Source organism: Thunnus thynnus, chromosome 4 (genome assembly GCF_963924715.1).
Source record: "Thunnus thynnus chromosome 4, fThuThy2.1, whole genome shotgun sequence".
In the NCBI taxonomy this organism is placed as follows: domain Eukaryota; kingdom Metazoa; phylum Chordata; class Actinopteri; order Scombriformes; family Scombridae; genus Thunnus; species Thunnus thynnus.
The window spans coordinates 6608349-6635779 of NC_089520.1; the positions used below are offsets into that span (position 1 = coordinate 6608349).

The window sequence follows — 27431 nt, forward strand, 5'->3', positions numbered from 1 at the left end:
TATCCTCTAAGTTATTGAGATGTACTTTTCATTTGTCCTGGTGCTTAAGCTAACGTTTAGTTTGCTAGCTAAAGTCAACAGACCACTTTTTTTTTTACTGCATTTATTGTTATTTTTGTCACTTAGGTGCAGCAGAACAAGCTGAAATTACAACAATGATGTATTATCATCTTATAAAATAGTTTTGGCTAACGTGTTAGCAAACTGTCGCTTATTCACAAATCCACCAGTCAAAGAGCATAATTAGCATTTAGTTGGAGTAATGTTTCTGGCCAACTGACAAATGTAAGTCCAGTATTTATGCTCTTTAGCTCTGGTTTGTTCTCCAGCAACTCCTGGAAAAATATCTTTGTCTTTTTTGCTGCTAAATGCTCCGTTATGTTCACCAGCTGGTCACTAACTTTGTCTGTTTACTGTTTTAATGGATGATATTTTCATTAGTATTTTTTGAAAGATGATGAGGCTCAAGCTTAAATGTCTTTATTCCCCCCATCTGTTACCTGAACTAAAGGAGGAAAGGTACGGAGAGCATTATTATGCGTTATTTTTTTCTCCATGGTCCTCCTGGGCTCACTAGAAAGGAGCTAAATATACACTATTGAATTTTTAAACATGAAGCACGAAGAGATATTTGCTACTGTACTCCTACTACTGTATTCTGTACCATACCACTAGCAAAGCAAAAGGAACTGAGACTAAAACTGCTTCATACTGCCATCATATTGAGTTACAGCAAGAAAGAAAGAAGTGTTATCCTTTCTGAAGCTGCCTGCTTTCTTTACCTACCATTTCTCTGACACACATAGTCATTTCATAAACTGTTTGTTGTTTGTTGTGCCGACAACAAGGTTCTCACCTTTGCTCTTCCTCATACATAGAACTGTTTGTCCTCTAGTCCTGTAAGTATATCAAACAGGAGACATAGTGGCAATGTTTGTTTCTATTAGTAACATTTACCTTGAATACATTTGATTACTTTTTATTTGAAATGTTTTTACAGCAGATAATAACTGATCTGGATGTGTTGGTATTATTTCCACTGCTGGAGAATGCATCTTTATATGGAAGTTTTTAATTTTATGTATAATATCAGGAATGACATGCTTTTTTAATGAAATAATAACAACAAAACCAGATCTTTGAAAAATGAAACAGATTCAGTAATAAGTTTAAATATCTTTATTGTTGTCTCCCCTCTTTAGGGGCTCAAAATTACAATACAACAAAACAGAGTCAAGACAAACTTACACAGTATAAAAATAAATTAAGCCATATAATAACGACAGGAACAGAAAACATACATTTACCCCGTGTTCAGGGGCTCAAACAACACAGGAGCTGAGAAAACATGGACTCATGAACTCTTTCATTGCCATACAAATTCGTATGGCAATGAAAGTATTTTGTGCGTTCAGAATAAGTTATCATTAAATAGTAGACTTCGGACCTACAGAAGGACAATACAACGGAAAAACAGTTTAAAACACATTGCTGCTATAACAGCATATGAATGGATGGAGAGGAAACATTTCCTATTCAAATTAGCAGTCTTGAATGGTACAGTGTGGCTCGCATATTGAAGATGAGCACAGTGAGGAATGTTTTTTTTTTCAATTCATAAATTTCATCTCAACACGCCCAGCCGGATTTTAATAGAAGCATTTTCTGAATAATAATCTGAACAGAGGGGATGATTTCTAGCTAGAGAACAAAACCAAGGAGAATCAAACACATATTTCAGTAAAAAAAAAAATCATCATCAGAGGAAAATTGTTCCTCTTTCATGAATTTCTAAGGGTCCATCACAAAGACAAAAATCTTTAAAAAATTAGAGTCACTCAATAAACGAGTCCCTCGGTAAAACAATGATGTGAAATTCTAGAATTACTCACATCCTGTTTTTTCAAAAATTACTAAAATTCCATTCTAGAATTTCTGATGTTTCCTTCTAGAGTTGCAAACATTCTGTTCTAGAATCAAAGACATACTGGTCTAGAATTACCTAAAAATGACCAACATTCTGTTCTAGAATCACGGACATACTGGTCTAGAATTACCAAAAATGACCAACATTCTGTTCTAGAATCACAGATAATGCTGGTCTAGAATTGCTATCACGCTGTTCTTGTTCTTCCTCATCACATCTGGTTCACTCTCTGCTGCAGGAGCTCCAGCTGCCGGGCCACCTCGTTGGGCAGATCGTCATTCACCTGCGTGGTGAAGTATTTCCCGACGTCCTCCACCTCCTGCTGCCAGAACTCCTGATCCAGGGAGAACAGCTCGTCCAGGTCCACTTTCTCCTTCAGGCCCTGGAGGTTCAGGGAGTCGGGGCAGGGCAGGTAGCCTACGGCAGAGGGCATGGCGCCGGCCTCACCGTTCACCCTCCTGAACATCCAGTCCAGAACGCGGATGTTGTCGCCGAAACCAGGCCAGAGGAAGCCGGCGGTGGGGCTCTTGCGGAACCAGTTGACGTGGAAGATCTTGGGGAGCTTGGCGCCGGGGCGGTCGGCCATGCTCAGCCAATGAGAGAGGTACTGGCCGAAGTTGTAGCCGAAGAAGGGGCGCATGGCGAAGGGGTCGTGCATGATTACTTTGCCTGGAAAGGAGAAGGGTGAAGAAAGAGGAGAGAGAGGGTGTTTAAGTATCTTTTTACTTTCAGATCTCCAGGACATATATCCAGTCTCATCTGTTGATGTGAAAATCTCACAAATCCAGTGCTCGACATGGATTAAACTGACATCTAGACTGAAAACTTAACATAAATGGAGATCTTGGTGTCTAACTTCAGTTCAAACATCATAAGCTTCTACATTTATTATATTATTAAGCAAAAGCCATGATCCTCAGTCTGGGAACACTCATCAGAAACATAAGATACTGACCTTTGTGTTCAGCTGCAGCGGTGGCCTCTGACCTCATGGCTGCTCCAACAAACACTCCGTGCTGCCAGCTGAAAGCTTCATACACCAGAGGGACACCTGAAAGGAGGGCCAGTCACATGTTAAATTGGTGCCCTCTGATTGTTTTCTCACTCTTACTCTCACACTTCTATTCTCTAATTCTACAGATTTTCCACCGTCTTCCCGCTCACCTGCAGGCCTGCGCCCTCCGAAGATGATGGCCTCGATGGGGACTCCCTCAGGAGATTCCCACAGTGGGTCGATGATGGGGCACTGATCGGCCGGAGTGCAGAAACGAGAGTTGGGGTGAGCACAGGGTTCGCCTAAGGATGAAGAAAGACAAGAAGGTAAGCTTTATTTCACATTCTTTTATGACTCTCAAAGTGTGTAATTTTATCCAGTTTTATCATCCTTGTTTTCATATTATTATACATATTTTAAAATAAAAACCTCTGATGATTCTATCATGTGAAAGGTGCTCTGTTTCTCAAGTTTTAATAAACTCTGTCTTTTCTTAAGTTTTAAACTCAGACCCTCGGTTGATGACTTTGTATTTGACTCGAACTAACTATCTGATAATGTAATCTTGTATTTTGAAGACTTCTAATAACTTTAAAAAGTCAACTCTTACCATCTTCTGAGCTCCAGGGCTTGTTCTTCCAGGAAGTGATGGTGACTCCTTCAGGCAGCGTCTCATCTATTCCCTCCCAGTGCACGCCGCCGTCGCTGGTCTCTGCAACATTGGTGAAGACGGTGTTCTTGATGATGGTCGCCATGGCGTTGGGGTTGGTTTTGGCTGAGGTGCCGGGAGCAACACCGAAAAAGCCGTTCTCAGGGTTGATGGCACGCAGGTTGCCTATTGACCGGGAACAAAGAGGGGGAGGAAAATATAAATATAAATATATATAGCTAATAATAGCTAATGGCAGTTGTATTATTAATATTTTTGTAGTTTTAAGGTCCCTGATGGCAAATTGAACTTTACAAAGTCTTGATTTTCTCACCTTGTTTGTCAAACTTCATCCAGGCGATGTCGTCTCCTACACACTCGACCTTCCAGCCCGGCAGCGTGGGGCAGAGCATGGCCAGGTTTGTCTTCCCGCAGGCACTGGGGAAGGCTGCTGCCATGTACTTCTTCTGCCCAGCAGGGTTCGTGATGCCGAGGATCTAAACAGGAGAAAAATTTGAGTCAGTAAGAATGGATATCTTGTTGTGGGAAGTTTTGGATGGATGGGGGGGCATCAATCTGTTAATTAATTGACATATGTATGTATTTTTTCTTACCAGCATGTGCTCGGCCAGCCAGCCCTCCTCCTTGGCAATACGTGAGGCGATACGCAAGGCAAAGCACTTCTTTCCTAGCAGGGAGTTTCCTCCGTAACCGCTGCCAAATGAGACAATCTGCCTGCGGTCTGGGATGTGGGCGACTAAGGTCTGCTCAGGGTTACAGGGCCAGTTGTTCACCAGAGGCTCTGAAAGAGAGATAATATATTGGTTTACTTAACACAAAAGACAGTTTGTCTTTGGAGGAAGGAGGGCAAATGGCACTAAATTATAATCAAATGCAATAAACATGAGTAGCAGTAGTAGTAGTGGCAGTAGCTGCAGTTGTAATGTTGGCTGTAGTCGTAGTAGTCTTAGTTGTAGCAGTAAATGTAATTATTGTAGTAACAATATTATAACTATCAGTACTATACTGCATTATTAAAGGTTGTGACAGTAGTTGTAGAATTAAGGACTGAAGGAGGTATCAGGAAGTACTAGCAGCAGTGGCTGACTGCTGCTGAGTGAAAATGAAGAATAAAACATGTTGATGTTGTTGACGTACTTTTAAGCGGCAGAGGACAGCCGACGGAGTGCAGACAGCGGACGAATTCGCCCGTTCCCAGAGCAGTCAGCACAGCCTTCCCCATGCGGGTCATCACTCTCATACTGGCCACCACGTAAGGAGAGTCGGTCAGTTCCACTCCAATCTTGGAGAGGGGGGAACCAACTGGGCCCATGCTGAAGGGAATCACGTACATGGTACGGCCTGAGGACAGAGAGAATCAGAGATATTGAATTCACATGTTGTCAGAAAAGCATCAGAACTGTGGAGTCACTGAAAAAGAGAAAAGTCTTCTGGTGTTACTTTTCTGTACAGCAATTTCAGATTTTAACTTAAAACAATGTTGACAACTCCCCTTTTTTAAAATGAATGTTAAAATTAATAGCTCCTTTTCTCTAAAAAGTAGGCTTTTCTACTAATCAAACAAAATTTATGTTTACATTGAGTGATTCTCACCAAGTATTTTAATCCTTTGTTCACAACCATTTTTACTAGCCTAAAGTCTTCTTTTTCCCTGTCTTTTCTGGTGCATTGCTATGTTTCTTAGTGCATTAGGCACCTGTAGATCAGTGGAATAGTGTGAAACCAGAGACAGGGCTGTGTATCTAATCACCTTTGTGCACATGTGAGTACACGAGACAAACAAAACGGGGCACACTCATAAAAAGCTGCTCAGTAGCACTAATAGAGGTTATAAACTCCACAGTGCACCTTTAAAAGAGCTGGTTTTTGCTTTGGCTATAGCTGAATTTCCAACTACTACAATTCCTTCTATGTTACATAACTAAAATATCAGTAGTAGCAGTACTTGGTCTAGGTCTATATCATAGTACTATATTGTAATGACTCCAAGCTCTTATATAGAATATTTTGTTTTCCAGTAATGACATGAAAAAATTTCTAGTTTTTTGTTTGTGTGTGTGTCCTGTCTAGTTCATCTTGTCTGAATGAGTCTTCACTGGTACCTTTCATGCAGCCGGGGAACCGCTGAGCCATGGCTTTGTCGAACTCTTCCGGGGACATCCAGCGGCCCAGCTGGCTGACTCCGCCCTCCAGTGGTGTGGGGATCGTGTCCCTCTGTTCCCGGGTCACGATCACCGTCTTACTCTCCACACGAGCCACGTCCCGCGGGTCGGTCCTGGCCAACCAGCTGCAGGAGGAGGAAGGAAGGTAAGAGACAAAAGGAGACATTAGACATTAAGGCTACTTTTTAATTCAAATTTGTCAGATTTTTACATTTTATTACTACTACTTGTTACTTAATACTCACTATTAAAAAACAACCCAAATTTGATCTAGCAACAGTGCCGGGGAGGCACAGGTGGTGGCTTCTAGTATTATTCTGCTTTTCTTTTTTTAAATAAAAGTGCTACAGAATGAACAAACTAAATGTATTATTTTGTTTTGCCTTTAGCCGCATTTTACTTGTCCACCTGAGGTAATAAGTACTGTTTGACCGTATGTTGATGCTGGTAAACAGGTGTGGTCTGAATGAACAAAGTGGACTTACTGGTTTGTTAGACTGTCAACCTTTAGGGTTATGTTATTCATGAAAACAGCTGCTGACGACTGACTTATGCAATTTGTCTTTAACAACAACATGACTTGGCAATCTGCTAATTGCATTGATTTACCACTGCCTTGGTAAAGATTGCTGGTTATAAACTCAGCCCCAGCTATGACAGCAGCTACAAGACACATCCAGCAGAAAAAACATCCTCTTAACCAACAGGGAATCATCAGTAAACATTTCTCTCATTTCATCCAGGTTATACTATTTTCACCCACATCTAAATGACTAAAAAGACCCTTAAAATTAAAAAAATGTCACTGTGCTACTCTGGAAACCATATAAAAACTCTGACCTACCAGTTCTCATATTTGGTAAGCTTCTTGATCATCCCCTGCTCCTCCAGCTGGGTCAGGATGGTGCGGTTCTCTTCGTCAGAGCCGTCGCAGATGTGCAAGGACTCGGGCTGGCACAGAGCCACGTTGGTCTCCACAAACTCCCTGATGGCCGGGCTGAGAGCGCTCAAGTCGCCCTGCAAAACCCTGGGACCATTCTGGTTCTGGGATTGGAGCTGAGGAGGCATCTTGGTGGAGTTGAGTCGAGTCGAGCGACGGAGAAAGAAAGGACGAGAGGAAGTCTAAGGATGGACTAGCCTGGAGAAAAGATTTAGTTGAGGATAGAAAAGACAGAAGTGGACGAAGGATAAAAATGAGGAGAGTAAAGGAAAGAATACAAGATGGTAAGAAGAGAGTAGAGCAACAATAAAGGTGAGGAGAAAGGAGGAAGGAGGAAAAGAAAGGAGAAAAGAGGGGTAAAAGTGAAAGGAAATAGGGTAATAAAGGGGAATGATGATAGAAAATGAGAGGCAAAGAAAGAAGAAAGGACAGAAAGAAGTGGCAACAATAAAAAAAAAGAAGAGGAGAAAAGGGAAATAGGAAGATAGGGAAAAGGAAAAATGAGAGGGTAAAAAAGAGTGAAAATGTAGAAGAAAGGAGAAAAAATCAGTTTAGTGCATGACGAATAAAGTGTAACATTTTTTTAAAATGTTCTGTAATTTTAAAACATCATTCTCCAACTTTTCTTGCCTCCAGTCATTTTTAAGGCTGTTAGATTTAATATCATTTATATTATTCTGCATTAACCTCAAGCAGCTGCTGCAACCTCCAGCTCTGATCAGACTCTGGATGATGCAACAGCATCCCTGCGCAGATCCCAAGCCCCCCTCACTCCGCAGATAACCCCAGTATCCCCCCCCCCCCCCCTCACATTACACACAAGTCTCACAGAAAGGAAAGAGCATCAGGTTACCTTTAGTTGTCTGTTTGGAGCAGAGAGCCTTTAGCTTGGCCTCATCGGCTGAGGTGTCTCTGTTGGCTGTTTTAAGAAGAGATGAGGACTGTTTCTCCCTCTTGGTCAGTTGTATCTTCTGAGGAGAGGCTTTCCTCCTTTTATACCTTGGGATGTCCCACAAGAGGAGGAGGGGCGTGTGTGGGGGGAGTCTCGTCCTCTGGGTTATTTGCATGAACCTGTTGTTCCCATGTGCTGCTGATCTGAAAAACACAGCGTGTTACAAGCTGGCAATGAATCATTAATCAGCAGCAGGACGTAACGTCGTCTTCACGTAACCGGTTCCCTCTGCCCGTGGCTGAGCGCTGATAGCTGACAGACAGACAGACAGCTCTGTCCTCACCACCGCCGTCATTATCTCTCTCTGTTACACACACACACACACACACTCTTCCAAGTGAAAACGTCTGGGTGAATGTACAGTGTGTTTCACCATCTGAAGCAGTTTGAAGTCATTTAATTTGATATCCAACTTGGATAATACATGCTGCTTTTGGTTTTAATGCAACCTGGATAAATTCAGAGCTGTAAGATTAATACAAAAATTTAAAAACACATCACAACTTAATGTCTTCATATCTTTGTCTGAGGTTTGTTCTCATGAGGAAAAGAGTACATATAAAACTAAGTACATATGCGTGTTAGTTTTTTTTGTACTTTTTCCACTGAATCAGTTTAAATGAACTGACAAAAATTCCTCTCATAATTTCTTTAAATTTTTTTTATCTAATTATATTGCAGCTCAGAAAACAAAAGCCCATATTTAAGCAAAAAAAAAAGAAAGAAAAATCCTAAAATATTCTGTTTTTAGTGACTGTCTCTCCTCTCGGTGTCTTGCAGCAGTTGCAGTTGAACTCTGACCCACATCACTAAATGATGTAAGTTCAGGGTTTGATATCGTCAGGCCGGTTTGTGACGTGGGCAGCGCCTTGGCTGGCCTCCTTATTATTGGCTGACAGACAGGGGCTCGTCCTCGTGTGGTCAAAGGTCAGCCATGGGAATGTTGTGTGCGGGTGTGCGTGTGTGTGTGTGTGTGTGTGTGTGCGGGTTTGTGTGTGTGTGTGTGTGTGTGTGTGTGTGTGTGTGCGCGCGTGTGGCAGTTAAAAGGAATCTCTGAACAAAGGCAGCAACGTTTTGCCTTTAAAGGTAAAAAAAAACAACTGAGAGTTGTAGTTGAGTTTAAGTTGGAGTCAAGTTAGAACAGCAGTAGTAGAGTCAGTAGTTAGTAGTGTGTTAGTAGTAGCACCAGCAGTGATAAAAAGAACTGTAATGGTACCAGCTCTAATGATTTGACTGTGGAATGATTAAAAATGGCAGCAAATAGAAATAAGAGTGTTTTAGAAGTTGTTTTCATGTGGGTTAAATCACACAGTTCTTCATGTGTTAAAGAGCTTTGCTCAATCTTTGATGACACTGATATGTTGTTTATCTACAGGAATAAGTTTTAAAATATCTAGTACAAACCAAAATCAGGGACATATATGCATATTAAACATAATTATAGCCCTGAATCATCTGTTCCAACCAAATATCTAGTAAATCTTACTGTAGTTGCACAGTTGAGAACTTCTGTTCTTCCTATTGAGTTTGCAAGATTATAAAATATTCAGGAAGAGAACAGATGAGTTGTGTTTTTTGGGAAAGGTGCATCCCATTTTGCAGCTGTGGCTGAAAAAGGCGCTTTATAAATGCAGCCCATTTATCATTTATCGTACATACTGTGATGATTTGAAGAGTGTAGACTCCTGGTGCACCAAAATTTTAGAATGGTCGTTTAATTTTGATGCGTTTAAGTTTGCAAACTATGTCTCAGAAGCCTAGAAAAGAAGCCAGTTCAGTCAATTTAATTAGTATTTTGCTGATTTCTCCAGTATTATGATTATACAGTTCGTGTTTTGTCAGTGGTTTATGAATTTTGTTGTGGACCCAGAATTTTAAAATTTTTTATTTTATTTTTGAGACTCTGCAGTCTTGTTTAAAAATATACATGTGCTACATTCTGAATCTGACTTATGTTAATTTTTGGTTTCTTGGAAGCCCATGCAGGCTGGGTGTATGCATAACACAATATAAAAACTTAATTTATTCTGTTAGTAGCAGCAGCAGCAGAAGGCTAATAGTTGTTGTAGTACAAGTAGTTGTAATTGCAGATGCAGCAGTAGTAACAGTATTAATCCTGTAGTTCCCTCATTGCTGTATTTTCTAAACTGTTTCCTAACTAAAAATGATATTTGTGATTTTATGGCAACTTTCTGGTAATTTGGTAATCTGGTATTTGGTAGCTCTGATGCAGCAGCAGCCAATATATAGTAACTTCACAGGGATCTGCTTTAATACTGCACCAGTCGAAGGAACAGACACCAACGAAAACTGCATGATAATTGCAAGTTACATAACACTCTCTGCTTAAGTGTTTTATGAACAGTATTCTCAATTGTTCAGTAACCTGTCAGCAGTCATAAAACACAGACATCCAGAGGATCTTTAACCTGGCTGCTTAACTTTAAAGTCACCCATGTTTGCCTCCATTTCTACCATCAGAATGAAAAACATGCCAGAGAGGGAGAGGGACCTCGCACTCTGGCCCGTCGGGATCAGATCATTTTGTTTTTTTAAAAATGAGAGATATTTGTGTGAATTTACATTTTTTTTCTATCTTTTACTGTTTTTGAGATATTAGAGTTTGACATTTTAAAGTCTTTTCTTGCTCCTCCTGTGATTTTATAATGAGTGTGTATTGCGGAATCTTTCACAGCACTGAGGGAGTGACATCACCAGGAGCAGTTGGAGAGGAGGATTTTAGAGTACGCTTCTTGTGAAATCTCCTCATAAATCCCATGACTTTGGCCAAATCTTACATTAAAAATCATACTTTAGTAGGAAATTTTGTGGCGAATCCATTGATACAGGTTTGAAAGTGGTCAGACTTATAGTTTAGACGTCAGAAGCCTCTGTTTGACACAACGTTCATGCCCATAGATTGCCTTCCCATTGTTTTACATTGTAAGGTGTGATGTGGCACTGCAACTTTCAGGGCTTATAAAATCCAAACTGTTCGAGTTATTACAAAGTTTTTAACAACCTTTTTTCAGCATAGTGTCATAAGTCATCTATTTAAGTTTGAAGCCGATACCATTGACGCCCTGGGAGGAGATAGCGTTTGTTCGGGGGCCAAAATTGGGGCAAAGTATTATTTTGAAAGGCTAATTGCAGACTTCCTGTTGGATTTAGGTCAGGGGTGTCAGTGTATGATTTGTAGGTCTTGATGAGTAATGAATAATTTAGTTTTGGTTTGTAAAACAGTAGTCCTCTGCCTTTTGGGCTCTGTCCCTAATAAATATTTTGATACATGTCAGCCTCTCTGTACTCTTACAATCTGTTGAGGACATTATCATCCACCAAAATTAGAAGAACATCAGTCTGTCATATTTGATATAAGGTAGGAAACGCCCAGCTATCAGACAGTGTCAACACAGATGTCAGATAGTGTTCAGAGGAAAGGCTTGAAAACCTGTAAAGAGTTGGGTGTGTTTTATTAAGCAAGACGTACAGTAATTGTGCTGTTACACTGAGAGTTATGGGCTCATCTTAACTCGTGTTTGTTCTTGGTTCAATCAGTGAGAAGGACAAACTCTTCTAACCATTTCCTCTCCTGTCATTATGAATGCAGATCATACATTCTGCACTCAATTGCCAATTTGTTAGGTACAACTAGCTAAAACTAATTCAGTCTAACACAAAAACTCTGCAATATATTTAAAAAATATCTTATTAATGGAGCAACATTTTAAAGGGTAACTGCCAGTCCCTTTTACTCATTAGAAGTAAATGAGACATTAAGACCACGATTACCAACCCTGTCTCCTAGAAATTTGGATCATGTTCACAGGCAAAGTTTTTTTGAACAAATGGAGTGCTACATTAATATATCGCTCTGTAGTTAGAGGAAGGAGGTCGAGGTGGATGGGGGACATACAAGATTCAGGACTTTAGGTTATATTTAGGCAACAAAAGCACTTTGGTCAAGATTAGTGAAAGACTGTGGTGTTACTTAAATGTTAATAAACATGTCCTCCAAGTCACTGCAGACTAACCATAACCAAGTGCTGCCTGTGCCTAAACTGGCACTGCCACTGTGCCTTCTAGTGGATATTATACTGCAAGATTGGGTATTTTCATGGTAAAAACAACTACGTTGTCTCTGAACATTTCACTCATATGTTCAGTATCAACATTTTTGCAACTTGCCACATATATTAATTAACATTTTACCGTTATGTTGAGAGAAACTGTAATTCAGTCAGCATTACGTTTCTAGCTAAATGTTTTTGCCGTTGCAATTTAGATGTATATGAGCAATTTCCAGGAGATCGGATGCAATGACTGAATAAGCAGTCTGACTTTGTACTTGATGAGAGAAGCTGAAACTTTTTGAATAGTTTCTATTGGAGCCAGTTTCGGGAGCCACATCGCAAACTGGCTTCCACACTCACAATACCTCTGGAGTAAGGCTGGTTTACCAACTGCGTAAAGTGGGGAACTGTGCAGGCGCCCCAGACCCCCAAGTTTAGTCCATATCATTGGGGTCTACATATTTTGATTAATAGCAATGCACCTCTAAAGTACAATATCAACTATGACGGGTCCTCTATCCCCTATCTTATGGTACTGGTCTTTAAAAGGGACACTGTGTCAAAATCTTGTTTTAAGACTTAAACTGTTTTAGTTAACATTGTGCTCCTTTATTGTAAAGTTGTCTTTTATCAAATTAAACACGCAAAACTCAGTCAAAGTAGCGTTAATCCATCAAAGGAGTACTATAAGGCTGCAATCAACAACTATTTTGATCATCAATAGGTCTGACAATTATATTCTTTAAAGGGGATGTAACATGCTTTTTGTGATTTTTTCTTATTTATATACAGTTATAATGTCGGATGTCTACGTTAAACATGGTCAAAAGTCCAAAACCTGAGGTGAACTTATGTAAAAATGCTCCCTGCAAGTCAAAATCCAGGGCTTCAGCCTGACCTGAATGCTTCGATGTAAGACATCAGACATCCTAGTGATGACATCAGATCATTTGCACATGCCCTAATACAGCTATCTATCCCATAGATCATCATAGATCAGAGTATCAAAATTGTTGCCAACAAATTTTCTGTTAATCCACTAATCGATTAATCAGCTAATCATTTCAGATCTAGAGTACTACCGTGTATGGTGGGGGCTTCTGGAGCTCGCTAAGGTGTCATCACGTGACCTAAGTTTGGAGTGTAATGTGCAAAATTTAGATGCTAAAAAGACAAAATTTCAGGCAGAATTTGAATATGTAAATGAAAGCATGCTGGTATATTAAAACTTTGAAGGACTTGTATATGTCACAGGATTCAATTGCTAATATTTAAACAAGATATAAGATTTTGATACATGTCAGCCTCTCTGTACTCTTACAATCTGTTGAGGACATTATCATCCAACCAAAAGAGAAGAACATCAGTCTGTCATATTTGATATAAGGTAGGAAACTCCCAGCTATCAGACAACAGTGTCAACACAGATTAAGATGTCATATAGTAATCAGAGCAAAGGCTTGAAAACCTATAAAGAGTTGGGTGTGTTTTATTAAGCAAGACGTACAGTAATTGTGCTGTTACACTGAGAATTACGGACTCTTCTTAACTCGTGTTTGTTCTTGGTTCAATCAGTAAGAAGGACAAACTTTTCTACACATTTCCTCTCCTGTCATTATGAATGCAGATTATACATTCTGCACTCAGTTGCCAATTTATTAAGTACAACTAGTTAAAACTAATTCAGTCTAACACAAAAATTCTGCAATAAATTAAAAAAAGATCTTAATAATGTAGCAACATTTTACACATTAGAGGTAAATGAGACATTAAGACCATGATTACCAACCCTGTCTCCTAGAAATTTGGATCATGTTCACAGGCAAAGTTTTTTCGAACAAATGGAGCGCTACATTAATATATCGCTCTGTAGTTGGAGGAAAGAGGTCAGGGTGGATGGGGGACATGCAAGATTCAGGACTTAAGATTATATTTAGGCAACAGTTTTGGGAGACACATCCCAAACTGGCTTCCACACTCACAATACCTCTCGAGCAAGGCTGGTTTACCAACTGGGTAAGCGGGCAATTGCCAGGGGCCCCAGACTCCCAGGTCTACATATTTTGATTAATCGCAATGCACCACTGAAGTACAACATCAACTATGACGGGTCGTCTATCCTCTATCTTATGGTTCTTGTCTTTAAAAGGGACACTGTGTCAAAATCTTGTTTTAAGACTTTTGTTGTAAAGTCGTGTTTTATCAAATTAAACACACAAAACTCAGTCAAAGTAGCATTAATCCTATAGTACTATAAGGCTGCAACCAACAACTATTTTGATTATCAATAGGTCTGACAATCATATTCTTTAAAGGGGATGTAACATGCTTTTTGTGATTTTTTTGTTATTTATATACAGTTATAATCGAGGTCCAAAACTTGAGGTGAACGTATGTAAACATGCTCCCTGCAAGTCAAAAGCCAGGGCTACAGCCTGATCTGGATGCTTCAAGCTTGATGACATCAGATCAGTCGCACATGCCCACAAACAGCTGTGTGTTACAGTCTTTGTTGCTAAGGATGTTGCACGGGTTGTTTGCATCGTCCACTCACATATTTCAGATAGGATTCCAGCACGAACATTTACAGATGTATTTGAGGAGTTCATATTTTGAGTAAAGAATGGGAAAAAGAAATTAAATCCTACTATTGTTTGTTTGTGTAGCCTCCCCAATCAGAACAGAGTGGGCTCATCAGTAGGGGGGCTTTATATGATTTTCCCAACGTTGAAAACTAGCGAATATTTACATGACTGTGAATTCTGGGCATTTTTGCTTAAAAATGGAAAAAATGGTAATGGAAATGGAAACAAAAAGCTTGATTTCCATTTAAATCTAGTGAGGTTCCTACCAGTGTGTGTGTGTGCGTTTGTGTGTGTGTGTTTGTGTCAGAGCAGCTCAACCCGTTTATGAGCTTTTGAGCACAAAAACGCTGATAGAGCAACGCTGACTGAACAGCTTTCATCAATAGCAGCTTGCTCAACAACAACTGATAACGTTATTATGTGAGAGTGTGTGTCTGTGTGTGTGTTTTACTGTCTGAGCAGTGCAGCCGTAAGACGCACTGTGATTGTGCTTTAAACAAAGGGGTGACACACTTGATTTTCATCACCTGGCTAACGTTATAGCCTCATATTGCATATTCAGCACATACTCAGTCTCTTCCATTTACAATCAGTGGTTCCTATATTTGTGAAAAATTGTTCCTTCACCATCAACATGACCTGGTTTAGTATGAGAGCAGGCATCTTGGGACAAAATGTTTCTAAACAATTACGACAGCCTGTGACATAGGTCATGTCTGTACTATATATGTGTAACATGACCTTATATATTGGAAACTCCTACTGCATGACAGTGTCAAACATAAGCCAGGGTTGTGTGTTAAACTGGCACAGGGAGATATGCTATCTCTGGTCTTTCCTGTCGATTGTTGTTTTGTAGGTTTGCGACTGATGTGGCTCTTATGTTATTCATTTAAATATTAACATATTCAAGCACCTGTTAACTCCAATCCATAAACATCTTACAAAAACTGTTAGTATCATATTAAAAGTACTGGCCTTATTTTTTTTTAAAATGCGAATAGCTCCACATTTTGCTAAATGTGTTTATTTGCTTTTTTTTTCCAAGAGTGAGATGGGGAGATAAAATTAATCTCATGTCTGTGTTAAGTTCGGAGCCGGAGTCAGGACATGATTAGCCTACAATAGTGAAATGTAGCAAGATATATTTACATTTTAAGGTACTTGTACTTTACTTCCATCCATCCATACATTCTCTTTACCCCTTATCCTCTAGAGGGTCATGGGAGAGCTGGAGCCAATTGGGTGAGAGGTAGGGTACACCCTGGACAGGTCACCAGTCAATCACGGGGCTAACATAGTATAGAGACATGCAAACTCCACACAGAAAGGCCCCAGCCAGTCAGTGGGTTTGAACCTAAAATCCTTTTGCTGTGAGGCAACAGTGCTAACCACTGCACCAAAGTGCACGGTGTACTTAACTTGGTACTTTCCATTTCATGCTACTTTAGAGTTCCACTCCATTTCTGAAGCACATGTTGTACTTCTCACCTTCTCTGAGGCTAATAGTGGTGCTATGTTCATCATTTAAACAGTGCAAACAGATTTTATAATGATTTAGATCACTTGTGAAGATCTTTTTTCACTTTAATAAACAGAAAAAGACTATTTGATGTCAGTGTCAAAAGCCACATTAAATCCCTCTTGATTCAATGTTTTAAAAGATAAAACAAAAAATTTAAAAAATCTAAGGGAGTTTAAAACTTTTTACAGGCACTATCTGTATATCTGTGTATGTATAACAAAAACATTGACAAGGGCCATTGTGCATAATGTACTTTTACTTTTAATCGTTTAAGTATATTTTGAAACTAATACTTCTGTACTTTTACTTAAGTAAGCTTTTGAATGCAAGTAATGGAGTATTTTTATACTGTGCTACTTTTTAGTAGTAAGAGATCTCAATACTTCCACCACTGTTAGCCTAGCTTAGCATAAAGACTGGGCATGGGGAAACAGCTTGTTTGGCTGTCCTAAGAGAAATAAAACACCTTCCTAACACCTCTAAAGCTCATTAATTAACATTAAGTATCCTGTTTCTTTAGAGGACGGGTTGCGTACTGGAATAATGTCTTAAGGAAAATCAGACATGTGCAACAATGGATGTTTACCAAAGTTTGGGCATGCTTGGGCTAACATTAGCTACTTTAGCTAAACTGTGCTAACAGGTCAGGTATCGCAATCAAATAACATTAAACTTAGTGAAATATTGCGACAATAGTCCGACTCAGTGTGAGTCCTGGAGTCAGGGAGAGTGGCAGGTGAGTCAACTGTCAATCACAGCTGTCAATCAACATCCACAAAGCAGACATCAAAGGTACTATAAGTCTTCAAATCTTATTAATGGAGAAATAATTTCCAAAATGACCACCAGCATACGTATGAGAGGGCCTGAATTTAACTCAGTTATTCAGTTTTTATTTAAACTTTGCAAAACCAAATATCTTGTGAAAAAGAGCAGCCACTCAAAATCTGATTTGGACATATTTGCCTCTTCCCCAGACATCTATATATCAATACCGACTCACCAATCAGTGATTTTTTGTGTAAAATTCAGCATTTGAGTGTCTCTGTGAGAGAAAGCGATGGAGAACCTTTGCCATATTTAACGGTTTATGTGAACTCTGATGCTCTTTACTGGAGTGTTACTGTAGTGACGGCAGCAGCAGGTAGAAAACAGACTAATGTGTGTCACTCAGCCTCAGTCCAAACTGTGCAACGCGTGATTCAAACCTTATAGCAAACAGCAGAAGCATGAGAAGAGGTTAAAGTACCAAGTACACTGACATAAAGCCACATGCCTGATAACATGCAGGGTCTTTATGGGGAGAAGCTGATCTTTAATTGAATAAAAAATGCAACACAGTGCAATGCAATTCGTGGTAATTCAAGAAAATGTCGAAATTTGCACAAACGTCAAGAGTGAAATATCTCAGGGCCGTTCCACTGAATCAATGCCTTTTCCATCCCTAGGACATTACGTGCTTAAATATGCATGAAAAGTATCAACAATTGAGACCATAATGACTCGTTTAAAAAAATGATTGACTTAGTATTTCTAAAGAGAAGTTGATATTTTTTGAATCAAATGGAGCCAGCATCTAGCAGCTGTCAATGGCATTTCACTTTAAGGTAATTCTGCACTGGCTTCAGCCTCAAGCTATGGTAGTTGCCGCGTAGATTATCCATTCAGTAGGGCTTGTGGGTTCCTTCATTTTGTGTAACCAAGATAACAGCATTAGCAGCATTAGTTTACTGATGCAACAAGGCATACGATAGATTAGATGCATTTTTAGAAGGCTCCCCTCTGGAGTACAAGGAACAGCCTGCTGTGCTACGCTGTGAATTTTGAATTGATCATTACACATTGAATATTCAGTTTTACCACATTCAAACTGTAGTTCCAGTTTGAAACAAACTGAGGACAATCTCAGGATTTTGTAGCTGTGACTCTTGGAAAACCTGAACTAGTTTAGCAACAGTTTCCATCAGAGAGAGTAAATCTCAAGGCCCTGTCGTTCTGAAGAGAAGGTTGTATTGTTTGTAAAGACGGAGTATTGGAAGATGAGTGTCTTAAACTGTGCTCAGTAAAATTATATTCAGCTAGGTTTATTTACAAATTGTGATCATAAACTCTCTTGTCTTTGCGTCGAGTGTCAAAGTCAAGGTCCAGCTGCAAATAAGTTTAGGTCATTGGTACTCAAATACAAGTCATCCACTTGATACATTTCCATTGCATCAAAGGTCCAGTAAGGCTGCATTACATCATGATATTTCAGTACAAAGACTCCAGAACTCTGTGCATGAACAGCATTTCTGTATTAATGGTGGAAATGACTCCTTTGTGGTGTAACGATGTCCTTAAACTTGAGCATAAAAAGGTGTGATGTCTGGGTGGTGACACTGGTGTATGTGTTTATTAATGAGTTCTTCATTGTATCAATTGTTGAAAATGTTTGATTTTACAATTATTCTGCTCGAGTCTTGATATCATGACTTCAACTGGTTCAGTTTTGTGGTTCTTGCCTCCATGTTTTTAGGATATATTTGTTTAAACCTGTTTAAACCTGTAAATCAAGCTCAATGGTCTTGTACTTCCCTCTGGCAAAATGAATGCATATTTCTCAGTCCAGTCATCCTTAAATGCATGTTTTTCACTGTCCACCTTTCTTTTCTTGTATAGGCTAGTTTTCAGCTCAACATTTTACTTCATGAACCGGAGCTCCTACATTCCACAACAAGCTAGCTAAGTGTTGACTAGCGGGCAGCTGAATGATGACAGCCATGTGTCACTCAAAGAAGTCCTATTAGGTATGTATGGTTTAGGCTAACCTGAACTAACTGTTAGCTTGCTAATTCAACAGCATGCTCATTTAAAAAAGCAACCCATGCAAATTGCAGCCTCAGTTTCAGTATATATTGTAGCTAGTGTGCTAATCAGTTAATTAGATATATCCAAAAGTCAGCTAAAAAAATACTGAGGTACTTTAACTCATAAACTGAGGGTATACAGTACAGTATGTAATCTATATAATATCAAGAGATAAACATATCTCTGGTTTATAGCCGGAAGAAGAATGAGTTTGACCAGTTGTATCTGTAAAGAGAGAAGGCACAGGATGAGTATAAGAACTTCAGACAGGAAATTAACTGAAAACACCAGTGGTTGAAAGTTCATCAAATCCCCTCAAGCTGTTGATCTAATGCAACACATCAGTACTGCAAGATGAGTGTATGAACTACAAAAACAATAAAGTAAAATGAACAGTGGTTTTGGACCAAAATGAAAAATGTTTGCCATTTGATCACCTACTTTTAGACAATTATGTATAGCAAAAACCTACACATTTTTATACTATTTAAATACAATAAAAGAATGTGAGATATAATGACTTATCAGTTCTTTCCTGCTTTTCATAGGTATGGAAGACATAGTACAAGGGGTGCATATCACAGATAAGATTAGAGTTGAATGAATGAAACTTGTGTATGGCTGAGAATATCCAGCTCAGTTTGTATAATTTCAGTTGTTATTTAAACTTTGCAGAACCAAATATCTTGTAAATAAAAAAAAGCCACTCAAAATCTGATTTGGACATATTTGCCTCTTCACCAGACATCTCTATATCGATACCAACTCACCAATCAGTGAATTTTTTTGTAAAATTCAGCATTTGAATGTCTCTGTGAGAGAAAGCGATGGAGAACCTTTGCCATATTTAAAGGTTTATGTGAACTCTGATGCTCTTTACTGGAGTGTTACTGTTGTGACGGCAGCAGCAGGTAGAAAACAGACTAATGTGTGTCACTCAGCCTCAGTCCAGACTGTGCAATGCGTGATTCAAACCCTATAGCAAACAGCAGAAGCAAAAGAAGAGGTTAAAGTACCAAGTACACTGATGTAAATATAACAAAAACATTGTCTAGGGCCATTGTCCATAATGTACTTTTACTTTTAATAGTTTAAGTACCTGTGCCTATACAGAAACCTTTACTACAACCTACACTCTCTGATTGTATCAGGTAATCCCGACATTGCCAGAGACGCTGCACAGTGCTTGGGGTATAAAACATAAACTGTACAGAAAGATGGACATAGTAAGATGTGACGTCACCTGTTGGATTACATTGGAGTTGGCGCCATCTTTTCCATTTGGAGCTAGGACCTTCTAAATAAGGAATGTGGTGTGTTGCCTTTTACACTCTGGAAACACGTCCTGCTACCTCGGACTTAAGCTAACGCTAGCTTACTGGAAACACTGAGCGGGAGTGCATGCTTGGGCTAACATTAGCTACTTTAGCTAAATTGTGCTAATGGGGCAGGTACTGTAATCAAGTAACATTAAACTTAGTGAAATATTGCGACAACAGTCCAACTCAGTGCGAGTCTCAGAACCGAGGAGAGCAGCAGGTGAGCCAACTGTCACATCAAATGCACTATAAGTCTTCAAATCTTATTAATGGAGAAATAATTTCCAAAATGACCACCAGCACACGTATGAGAGGGCCTGAATTTAACTCAGTTATTCAGTTATTATTTATTTTTGCAAAACCAAATATCTTGTGAAAAAAAAAGCAGCCACTCAAAATCTGATTTTGAGATATTTGTCTCTTCCCCAGACATCTATATATCAATACCGACTCACCAATCAGTGAATTTTTGTGTAAAATTCAGCATTTGAGTGTCTCTGTGAGAGAAAGCGATGGAGAACCTTTGCCATATTTAACGGTTTATGTGAACTCTGATGCTCTTTACTGGAGTGTTACTGTAGTGACGGCAGCAGCAGGTAGAAAACAGACTAATGTGTGTCACTCAGCCTCAGTCCAAACTGTGCAAGGCGTGATTCAAACCCTATCGCAAACAGCAGAAGCAAAGAAGAGGTTAAAGTACCAAGTACACTGACGTAAAGCCACACGCCTGATAACATGTAGGGTCTTTGTGAGGAGACACCGCTCTTTAAAACTGTAAAGTAAAACTGCAATACAGTGCAATGCAATTCATGGTAGTTCAAGACAATGTTGAAATTTGCACAAATGTCAAGAGTGAAATATCTCACAGCCATTCCACCAAATCGGTGCCTTTTCCATCCCAGGGCATTACATGCATAAATATGCATGGAAAGTATCAAGCAAAGTGTGGTGCATTTTGTCCTAATTGTAATTTGAAGATAAATCATGTAAAACCTTAATAAAAACTACCCATAACACTGAAAAAATAGGATTTTAGCCCATCCCCACTCTCTAACACTACACTTTACCATGGAATATAATGATTAAAATCCTTCAGAATTCTTTTTTTTTTGTATCATTGTGTGACTCTATTTCCCATTTAGACATAAAATACGGTTTCTCATTGAAAAAATTCATTTTATGTCATACAGATTTTAGTCGTGTCCCCAGGTTTTCACTCAGTCCTGTTACCCTGACTTATTCCCCCCCTCTAAAAGTTTGGGACATTCCATAAGTCACATGATCAATAGGAGGTAGCATCACTTGAGTCTCCTGAAGGTCATGGGAAGATCAAAAGTAAGTTCTCTTACTCTATTTTCTGCATTTTTGATCATATTGTAAGTATGACTGAGAATGTCAATCTCAATGTTCAGTCCTGTTGCCTAAATTCTGTCTTAGATTTTATTATGTTGTTTATGTTTGTTGTTTTTATTTATTGATTTTTTTTTAAAGATAGTTTCAGTAAACCACTTGAAGGTGTGTGTTGAAGGTGAAGTGTTCTCATGATATTAGCATTGATGCCGTATGGCTACATTTCATGTATTTGCTAATGCTCTGCTAAAAACTCAGTCCTGTTAATTTCTGTCCTGTTACTCATATGAAGTATTTGTCATTTAGAAACCTTGTAAAAAAAAAAAAAAAAAATGGCCTGAGATTGACCATTACACATTTTGAATAGTTAAACGTGTGTTATTAGATACAGTGCTGAAAAAAAGATAAAGAATAAAGTTTAACTTTGGAAAGTCACAACATGCAAATGGAGTCAATTTGGCAGAATGGCCCCTCAGTTCCCATAGTCAGCAAAAAATTCTGAAATTCTGGAAATGTTTTAGAACATTTTACTTAATGTTTGGAAAAATAATGACATTTTAAAAAGTATATCGATCTTAAAGAGTAATTTGAACAAATTTAACAATGAGTGACTAGAATCTAATTTTTCTGGCTGCCTGAATTACGGAAGACACATATTTAAAAAACATAAAATATTACTAAAATATCACCATTTTAATGACTTTAAAGGATTGTGTTTTTTTAATCACAGTGATGAAAATTTGGCATCAAGTCATGGAAACAGTTAAAAATAATGGCAGAAAATAAAAGAAGAGTATTTATGCAGTAGAGGTGATTAGTCAATTAAAAGATTAGTTGTCAACTATTACGTTAATCGCCAACTATTTTGATAATCGTTAGTAAGTAGTAAGGAGTAATTTTTATGAAAATTTCCAAATTCTCTGATTCCAGCTTCTCAAATGTGAATATTTTCTGGTTTCTTTAGTCTTCTTTGACAGTAAACTGAATATCTTTGGGTTGTGGACTGTTAGTCGGGACAAAACAAAACATTTGAGGACATCACCTTGGACATGTTTCACCATTTTCTGACATTTTATAGGCCAAACAACTAATTGATTAATTAAGAAAATAATTGACAGATTCATCAATAATGAAAATAATCATTAGTTGCAGCCCTTGTATTTCCACAAATTCAAGTTTTATTTTGTCATGTAATTTTGCCAGTGTTGTACACAGTTTATTGTAGTCCAGGTGTTACTTTTTGAGCCAGGTTATTGAAAATTTAACTTGGCCATGACGGATTCTATGAAAATCATGTAAAGGTTTGGGAAAGCACTGCATCACATATAGCAAACCAGAGCTCACCAACATCAGATTTGTTTGATTAGAGCGCCACCATGTGTCTCTTTAATATAATGCAGTACAGTTAGACACAAAAACAAAGACAGAACTATTTTTCTGTAAGACTAAATATTTAGCCACCTTATCCCCAAACTGTCTCCATGTCAATGAGACCCCTGCCACTGATAATTGTTGTCATATGTTATGACTGAAAAACAAAGGAAAACAGCAGAATGGTGATGTGGAGTGAACACTAAGAAGGGAAAGGGGGCTCATGCTGTGTTCATGTCATATCGGAGTTACCATAGTTACCATTATGGTTGTGGTTTAAAGGTTCTGTAATAGAGTACTTTGCTAAAGTCTGTATTCACCAAGGGTTGCAATAAAGCATTGTATGTCAATAAACAATTCCAGCTTGTTTCTTTCTGCTTCCATTCTTTATGCTAAGCCAAACTCCTCCTGACTCCAACTCTGTACTTAATACACAGACACAAGACTGTTATCGATCTTTTCATCTCACTCTCTGACAGAAAGCAAATAAGCGTATTTCCCAAAATGTTCAACTATCCCTATAATCAAATTTCATTATTGTTTTTGATGTAAATCACTTTGTCTAAAGGAAACCCTACATTTCTTAAAGCGCTTATGTGTAGAGAATTTAGGTGGTTACAGAATCTTTGAAAGTTTTTATTAACTTTTATAATATATACAAAACACAAGTTTGTTTTATAATGAAACAGCAAGACCACATTTGCGTGGTCCTATCTAATAGGGCACATTTTCCAAGATGATCAGTTCATGCTACTATTGCCTGGGTGCTGCACTCTAGTGGACGTCAATCAGGGTTGCAGAGGACAAAAGAAAATGCCAATGCAATCTTCAAAAGCTAACATTTGGCATTTTGGTGACAGTATGACACAATTATGTTTCATTCTTATATATGACTTTATTTTATCTTAAAACAGCAGCTATATAAAGAAAAAACGTTGAAATGAACTTTTTGTGTAAGAAAATCTAAAATGTAATGATGCTACATTGATTGTGTCAGCGATTTTTCAAGAGTTTGTGGAAAGATTTGGCTTCGTCCATGTCATTGATTAACTGACGCTGTTGCTACTGTAACAGACAACAGGATTACAATCACTGTCTAGCATATAATATTAAAAAACCCTGTTAGAATGGGTTTATACACAGCAGTTATTAAATAAGTATTGTTGTTTGCTTTTATGTAATAAATGACACATACAAAATAATGAGAGCATTGGTTTATTATTTTACACACACAGTAGATTGTGAAATAGCTTCAGTGAAGGAAGCTTCTTTTTGTAAGTAGCTTGTATCTTGCTACTTTAAACAAAGTAGTGTTGCTGTAGTTTAACTATTTCCATTGAGCTTGTAGCTTCTCTAGCTACAGTTTCAGCATCACCAATACTGGTATTATGTACAGTAAGACTTAAGACCTAATTATTCTCAGCAGGCTGATCAACCATTGGCTAAAAACAAGACTAAAAGTCTATAGCCATGCTAGCTGCTCTGTGAGGCTGTACTGTGCTTTAAGCTAAAAGCTAATGTCAGCATGCTAACATGCTCACAGTGACTATGCTAACATGCTGATGTTTGACAAATAATGTTAATCATGTTCTACATCATAGTTTAGCATGTTAACATGCTAACATTTGCTTATTGGCACTAAACAGTACACCTAAGGCTGATAGGAATGTAATTCATTTTGCAGGTATTTGGTCATAAACCAAAGTATTGGGAATATTTCAATTTTGAAAAGGATCAGGGGAATACCAGTATGAGTAGGAATCAACATCTACCCACAAATGTCTGTATAAAAGTTTGTGCCAATCCATTCAGTGGATGTGGAGATAATTTACTTAATAATTAATGATAACTTTGACCTGCTGGTGACGCTAGAGGAAAAGTCAGGGGATCACCAAAGTCATCAATATTCACCATAAAGGTACCATGAATTATTGTACCAAATTTCATGCCAATTCACTCAGTGGTTGTTGAGATATTTCAGTCTGGACCAAAGCAGTGGACACAGCTAGTGTGACTAAAAACACAAAGCTGTCTGAGCTCCGGTGGTTCCATCCCATCGTCGCCACGGTTACACACACAGGACAGGGAGAAAGAGATATACATGTCAGGGAACTCCATCTCCATGACGACAGTAAACAGGTCTGTCAGTGTGACTTACACACAGGTGAAACATTAGCCGGGCAGAGAGAAAGAAGCCACACATACTCAGACACACACACACACACATACATACACACACATACACCAGGCAGGACAGATGGCGGATTCACAGCGAACATCTGAACCCATCAACTTTGTGCATCAAGATGAAATCTGGTAAATCTACTGACTGATTTCTAACTTTTTTCATTGCTGTGTGTCATTTCTGTTTTATTTCAATCACACAAATAATGTACGCATTTGGAAAGATGGCAAAGATGATGTTCTTATTCACTATTGGTTGGGAGGATTATTATCATGTTGACTGGATGTTTGAAGTTACTTGACAAAATTCTGAATAAGTTGTGATGTTTTCCTCATTTTTAAAATATAGAAGTTTCTTGTAGCAACATACCAACAACCTATTATGTTTTAACAGTAAATGTTTCTTGTTTATCGAGATAACTTGGTATGTCATTATAAGAGAGAAGTGTTACTGGTTTTACATAATGAGATTCATTGATTTAATGTAATTACAAGAAGGTTTCTTGTAAAAATAAAAAAATAATTTGGTAGTAGGATCTCCTCAAATTGAGAAAATGTTATTTTTCCTGTTACAAGGAGAAATTTTGCATGTATAGTCATGGTGGCAACAATACACTGTCATATAGGGGTCAGATCAGCTTTCGTCATGCAGGTTTTTGCTGATATTGGGGTTTTCTGTTTGCAAATCTGAAAACACGGTTTTATCAAAGATAAGACATGTATTATTATGTTAGAACTGAACAACTACAGCCCCCACAAGTCTTGTAGTCTTGAACTAGAATTGTAGATACAATTGAAGGTTGAATGATGAGGATATCATTTACAAACACCAAGAATGTACTTTACAGTGAAGTAGGAGACATCTTGTGTCCAGCAGTTCAACATCTGAAATGAGATATACTTGCATATTCATATACTCTGGAATTGTTAATGAGGGAGAAGGAGCAGATGCCATTTCAAGGATTTTAATATGGTAATTATACTTTTTTTGTTGAAAAACCACATCAGACAGAGCTTATTGTTCCAAGCGGGGTATTTTTATGTCTTAATATATGACTGGGGGGATCTTAAACAAACTTTTGGGGTCAAAAAGCAAGACCCCATCAAGTAAATCATTCAATTTTAGGATGAAGACTTGGATTAAGGTTAAGGTAAGGTTATGGTTAGAGTAAGTCTCCAAGAAATCAATGTAAGTCAATGTAACGTCCTCTGAAATGATGGAAACACAACTGTGTGTGTGTGTGTGTCTGTTCGTGTGTGTGTAGGAAAGCGCATGTAAAAGTTGTGAAGGATTCGGCTGACGTCTGGCCCAGCAAGTGGGGCTTCCTTACCGAGGCGTACAAGGAGGTATACACTCACACAATCCACATCACCCCGCATATAACAGTTATAAGATTCTGAAATACAGTAAAAATTAAAAGAGAAAGGGAGATGTTTCTCGCCTTTGCTGACTTCTCAGTGATTGAGAGAAAAAAGTGGTGCATCAGTCTCACACTGCACTCTACTGTTGAAAAAGTGCAACAGCAAGTACATTAAGGCAAGACAGCAGATTGCACACATTAAAGGATAAGGCTGGCAACTCTCTGTTTTCTTTATGTTGTGGACCTCTGTTGTTGTCCAAAAACTCTTAAAAACATGTTAATGAGCCACACAGTTGCACTGGATGACCTTGTCCCTGCATTTGCGATGGACTTTTTTCTGATATAGAAATACTTTCTGAAGAGTAAAAACTTGATCGCTGTTATTTGTCTTTGGAGCTGTCTCTAAACAAACAGAATAACCACGCTCTGCGGGCACAAAGAACACATCCCATGTTTTTAATAGTGTCCACGGCTCAAAGGAATAAGATATATCAGGCTTTGGATACACACACAATGCTTGGAAGTTGATCAATTCATTGTTGGTTTGACTCTGCACATGAGATTTGTTAACAATAAGAAAAATATAGAAAATTGCCAGTTTTATCCTTTAATAACAAAGAAAACGTCTTCTCGAAGGAAAAGAAAACACAGATGTTGTTTTAAGTCTTTGAGTATATTACATGAAACAAACATTAGCAGGCATCACACAAGCAAATCTTCTCTGTATTTCAGTATGAGAGGGAGAGTACGAAGCTGATGGAGGCAGTCAGGAGAGTGGAGCTTCCCCATCACCTGGCAGCACGACCCTCGACCCCTCCAGAGAAATACATCCACGTACGATACACATGATCTATCTATCTATCTATCTATCTATCTATCTATCTATCTATCTATCTATCTATGGATCTAACCCTAACTCTATCTGTCTTTTCAGGTTGGCCCCTCTCCTCCTGTTCCACAGACAAGTCAGGCCCTTATTGGGTGGCGTTCAGGTCACTCACATCTTCAGCTGGAAAAGTATGGCACAGTGCATTATGGGAGGCGTAGTTTTCTGAAGGAACTTGGCTGGCCTCTGGACTCTTGCAACTGAGTGGAAGCCTCTGTTCTCCGTTGTCTCAGCTAATCAATGACTCAGTATTGAATGTGGATTAAAATACACTGCAGGAACAAA

At 38.5% G+C, this 27431-nt stretch overlaps 2 protein-coding genes and 1 long non-coding RNA gene across 4 annotated transcripts; 2 read left to right on the forward strand and 1 right to left on the reverse strand.

Annotated features, from left to right (window-relative positions):
* Positions 1 to 1164: 1164 nt before the first annotated feature.
* pck1 (phosphoenolpyruvate carboxykinase 1 (soluble)) lies at positions 1165 to 7668 on the reverse strand. 2 transcript variants are annotated; one of them, XR_010928100.1, is made up of 11 exons: positions 7547 to 7668; positions 6598 to 6891; positions 5694 to 5878; positions 4729 to 4932; positions 4185 to 4372; positions 3905 to 4067; positions 3532 to 3756; positions 3092 to 3223; positions 2883 to 2978; positions 2058 to 2596; positions 1165 to 2002 (listed from the first exon to the last, which is right to left on the reverse strand). XR_010928100.1 is itself a non-coding variant. In XM_067586313.1 (10 exons), exons 2-10 carry the CDS (start codon positions 6819 to 6821, stop codon positions 2139 to 2141), a joined length of 1875 nt encoding a protein of 624 aa, XP_067442414.1. In that variant the 5' UTR covers positions 6822 to 6891; positions 7547 to 7668; the 3' UTR covers positions 1165 to 2138. The 2 variants fall into 2 exon arrangements, 1 of the variants encoding a protein (XP_067442414.1); XM_067586313.1 differs by having other exon boundaries at positions 1165 to 2596.
* LOC137180994 (uncharacterized) lies at positions 5810 to 19192 on the forward strand. The gene is made up of 2 exons (XR_010928101.1): positions 5810 to 5898; positions 18487 to 19192. It is a non-coding gene; the product is annotated as an uncharacterized lncRNA (long non-coding RNA).
* Positions 19193 to 24017: 4825 nt separating this feature from the next.
* LOC137182216 (ciliary microtubule inner protein 1-like) lies at positions 24018 to 27431 on the forward strand. The gene is made up of 4 exons (XM_067588547.1): positions 24018 to 25031; positions 26165 to 26246; positions 26993 to 27094; positions 27195 to 27431. Exons 1-4 carry the CDS (start codon positions 24973 to 24975, stop codon positions 27348 to 27350), a joined length of 399 nt encoding a protein of 132 aa, XP_067444648.1. The 5' UTR covers positions 24018 to 24972; the 3' UTR covers positions 27351 to 27431.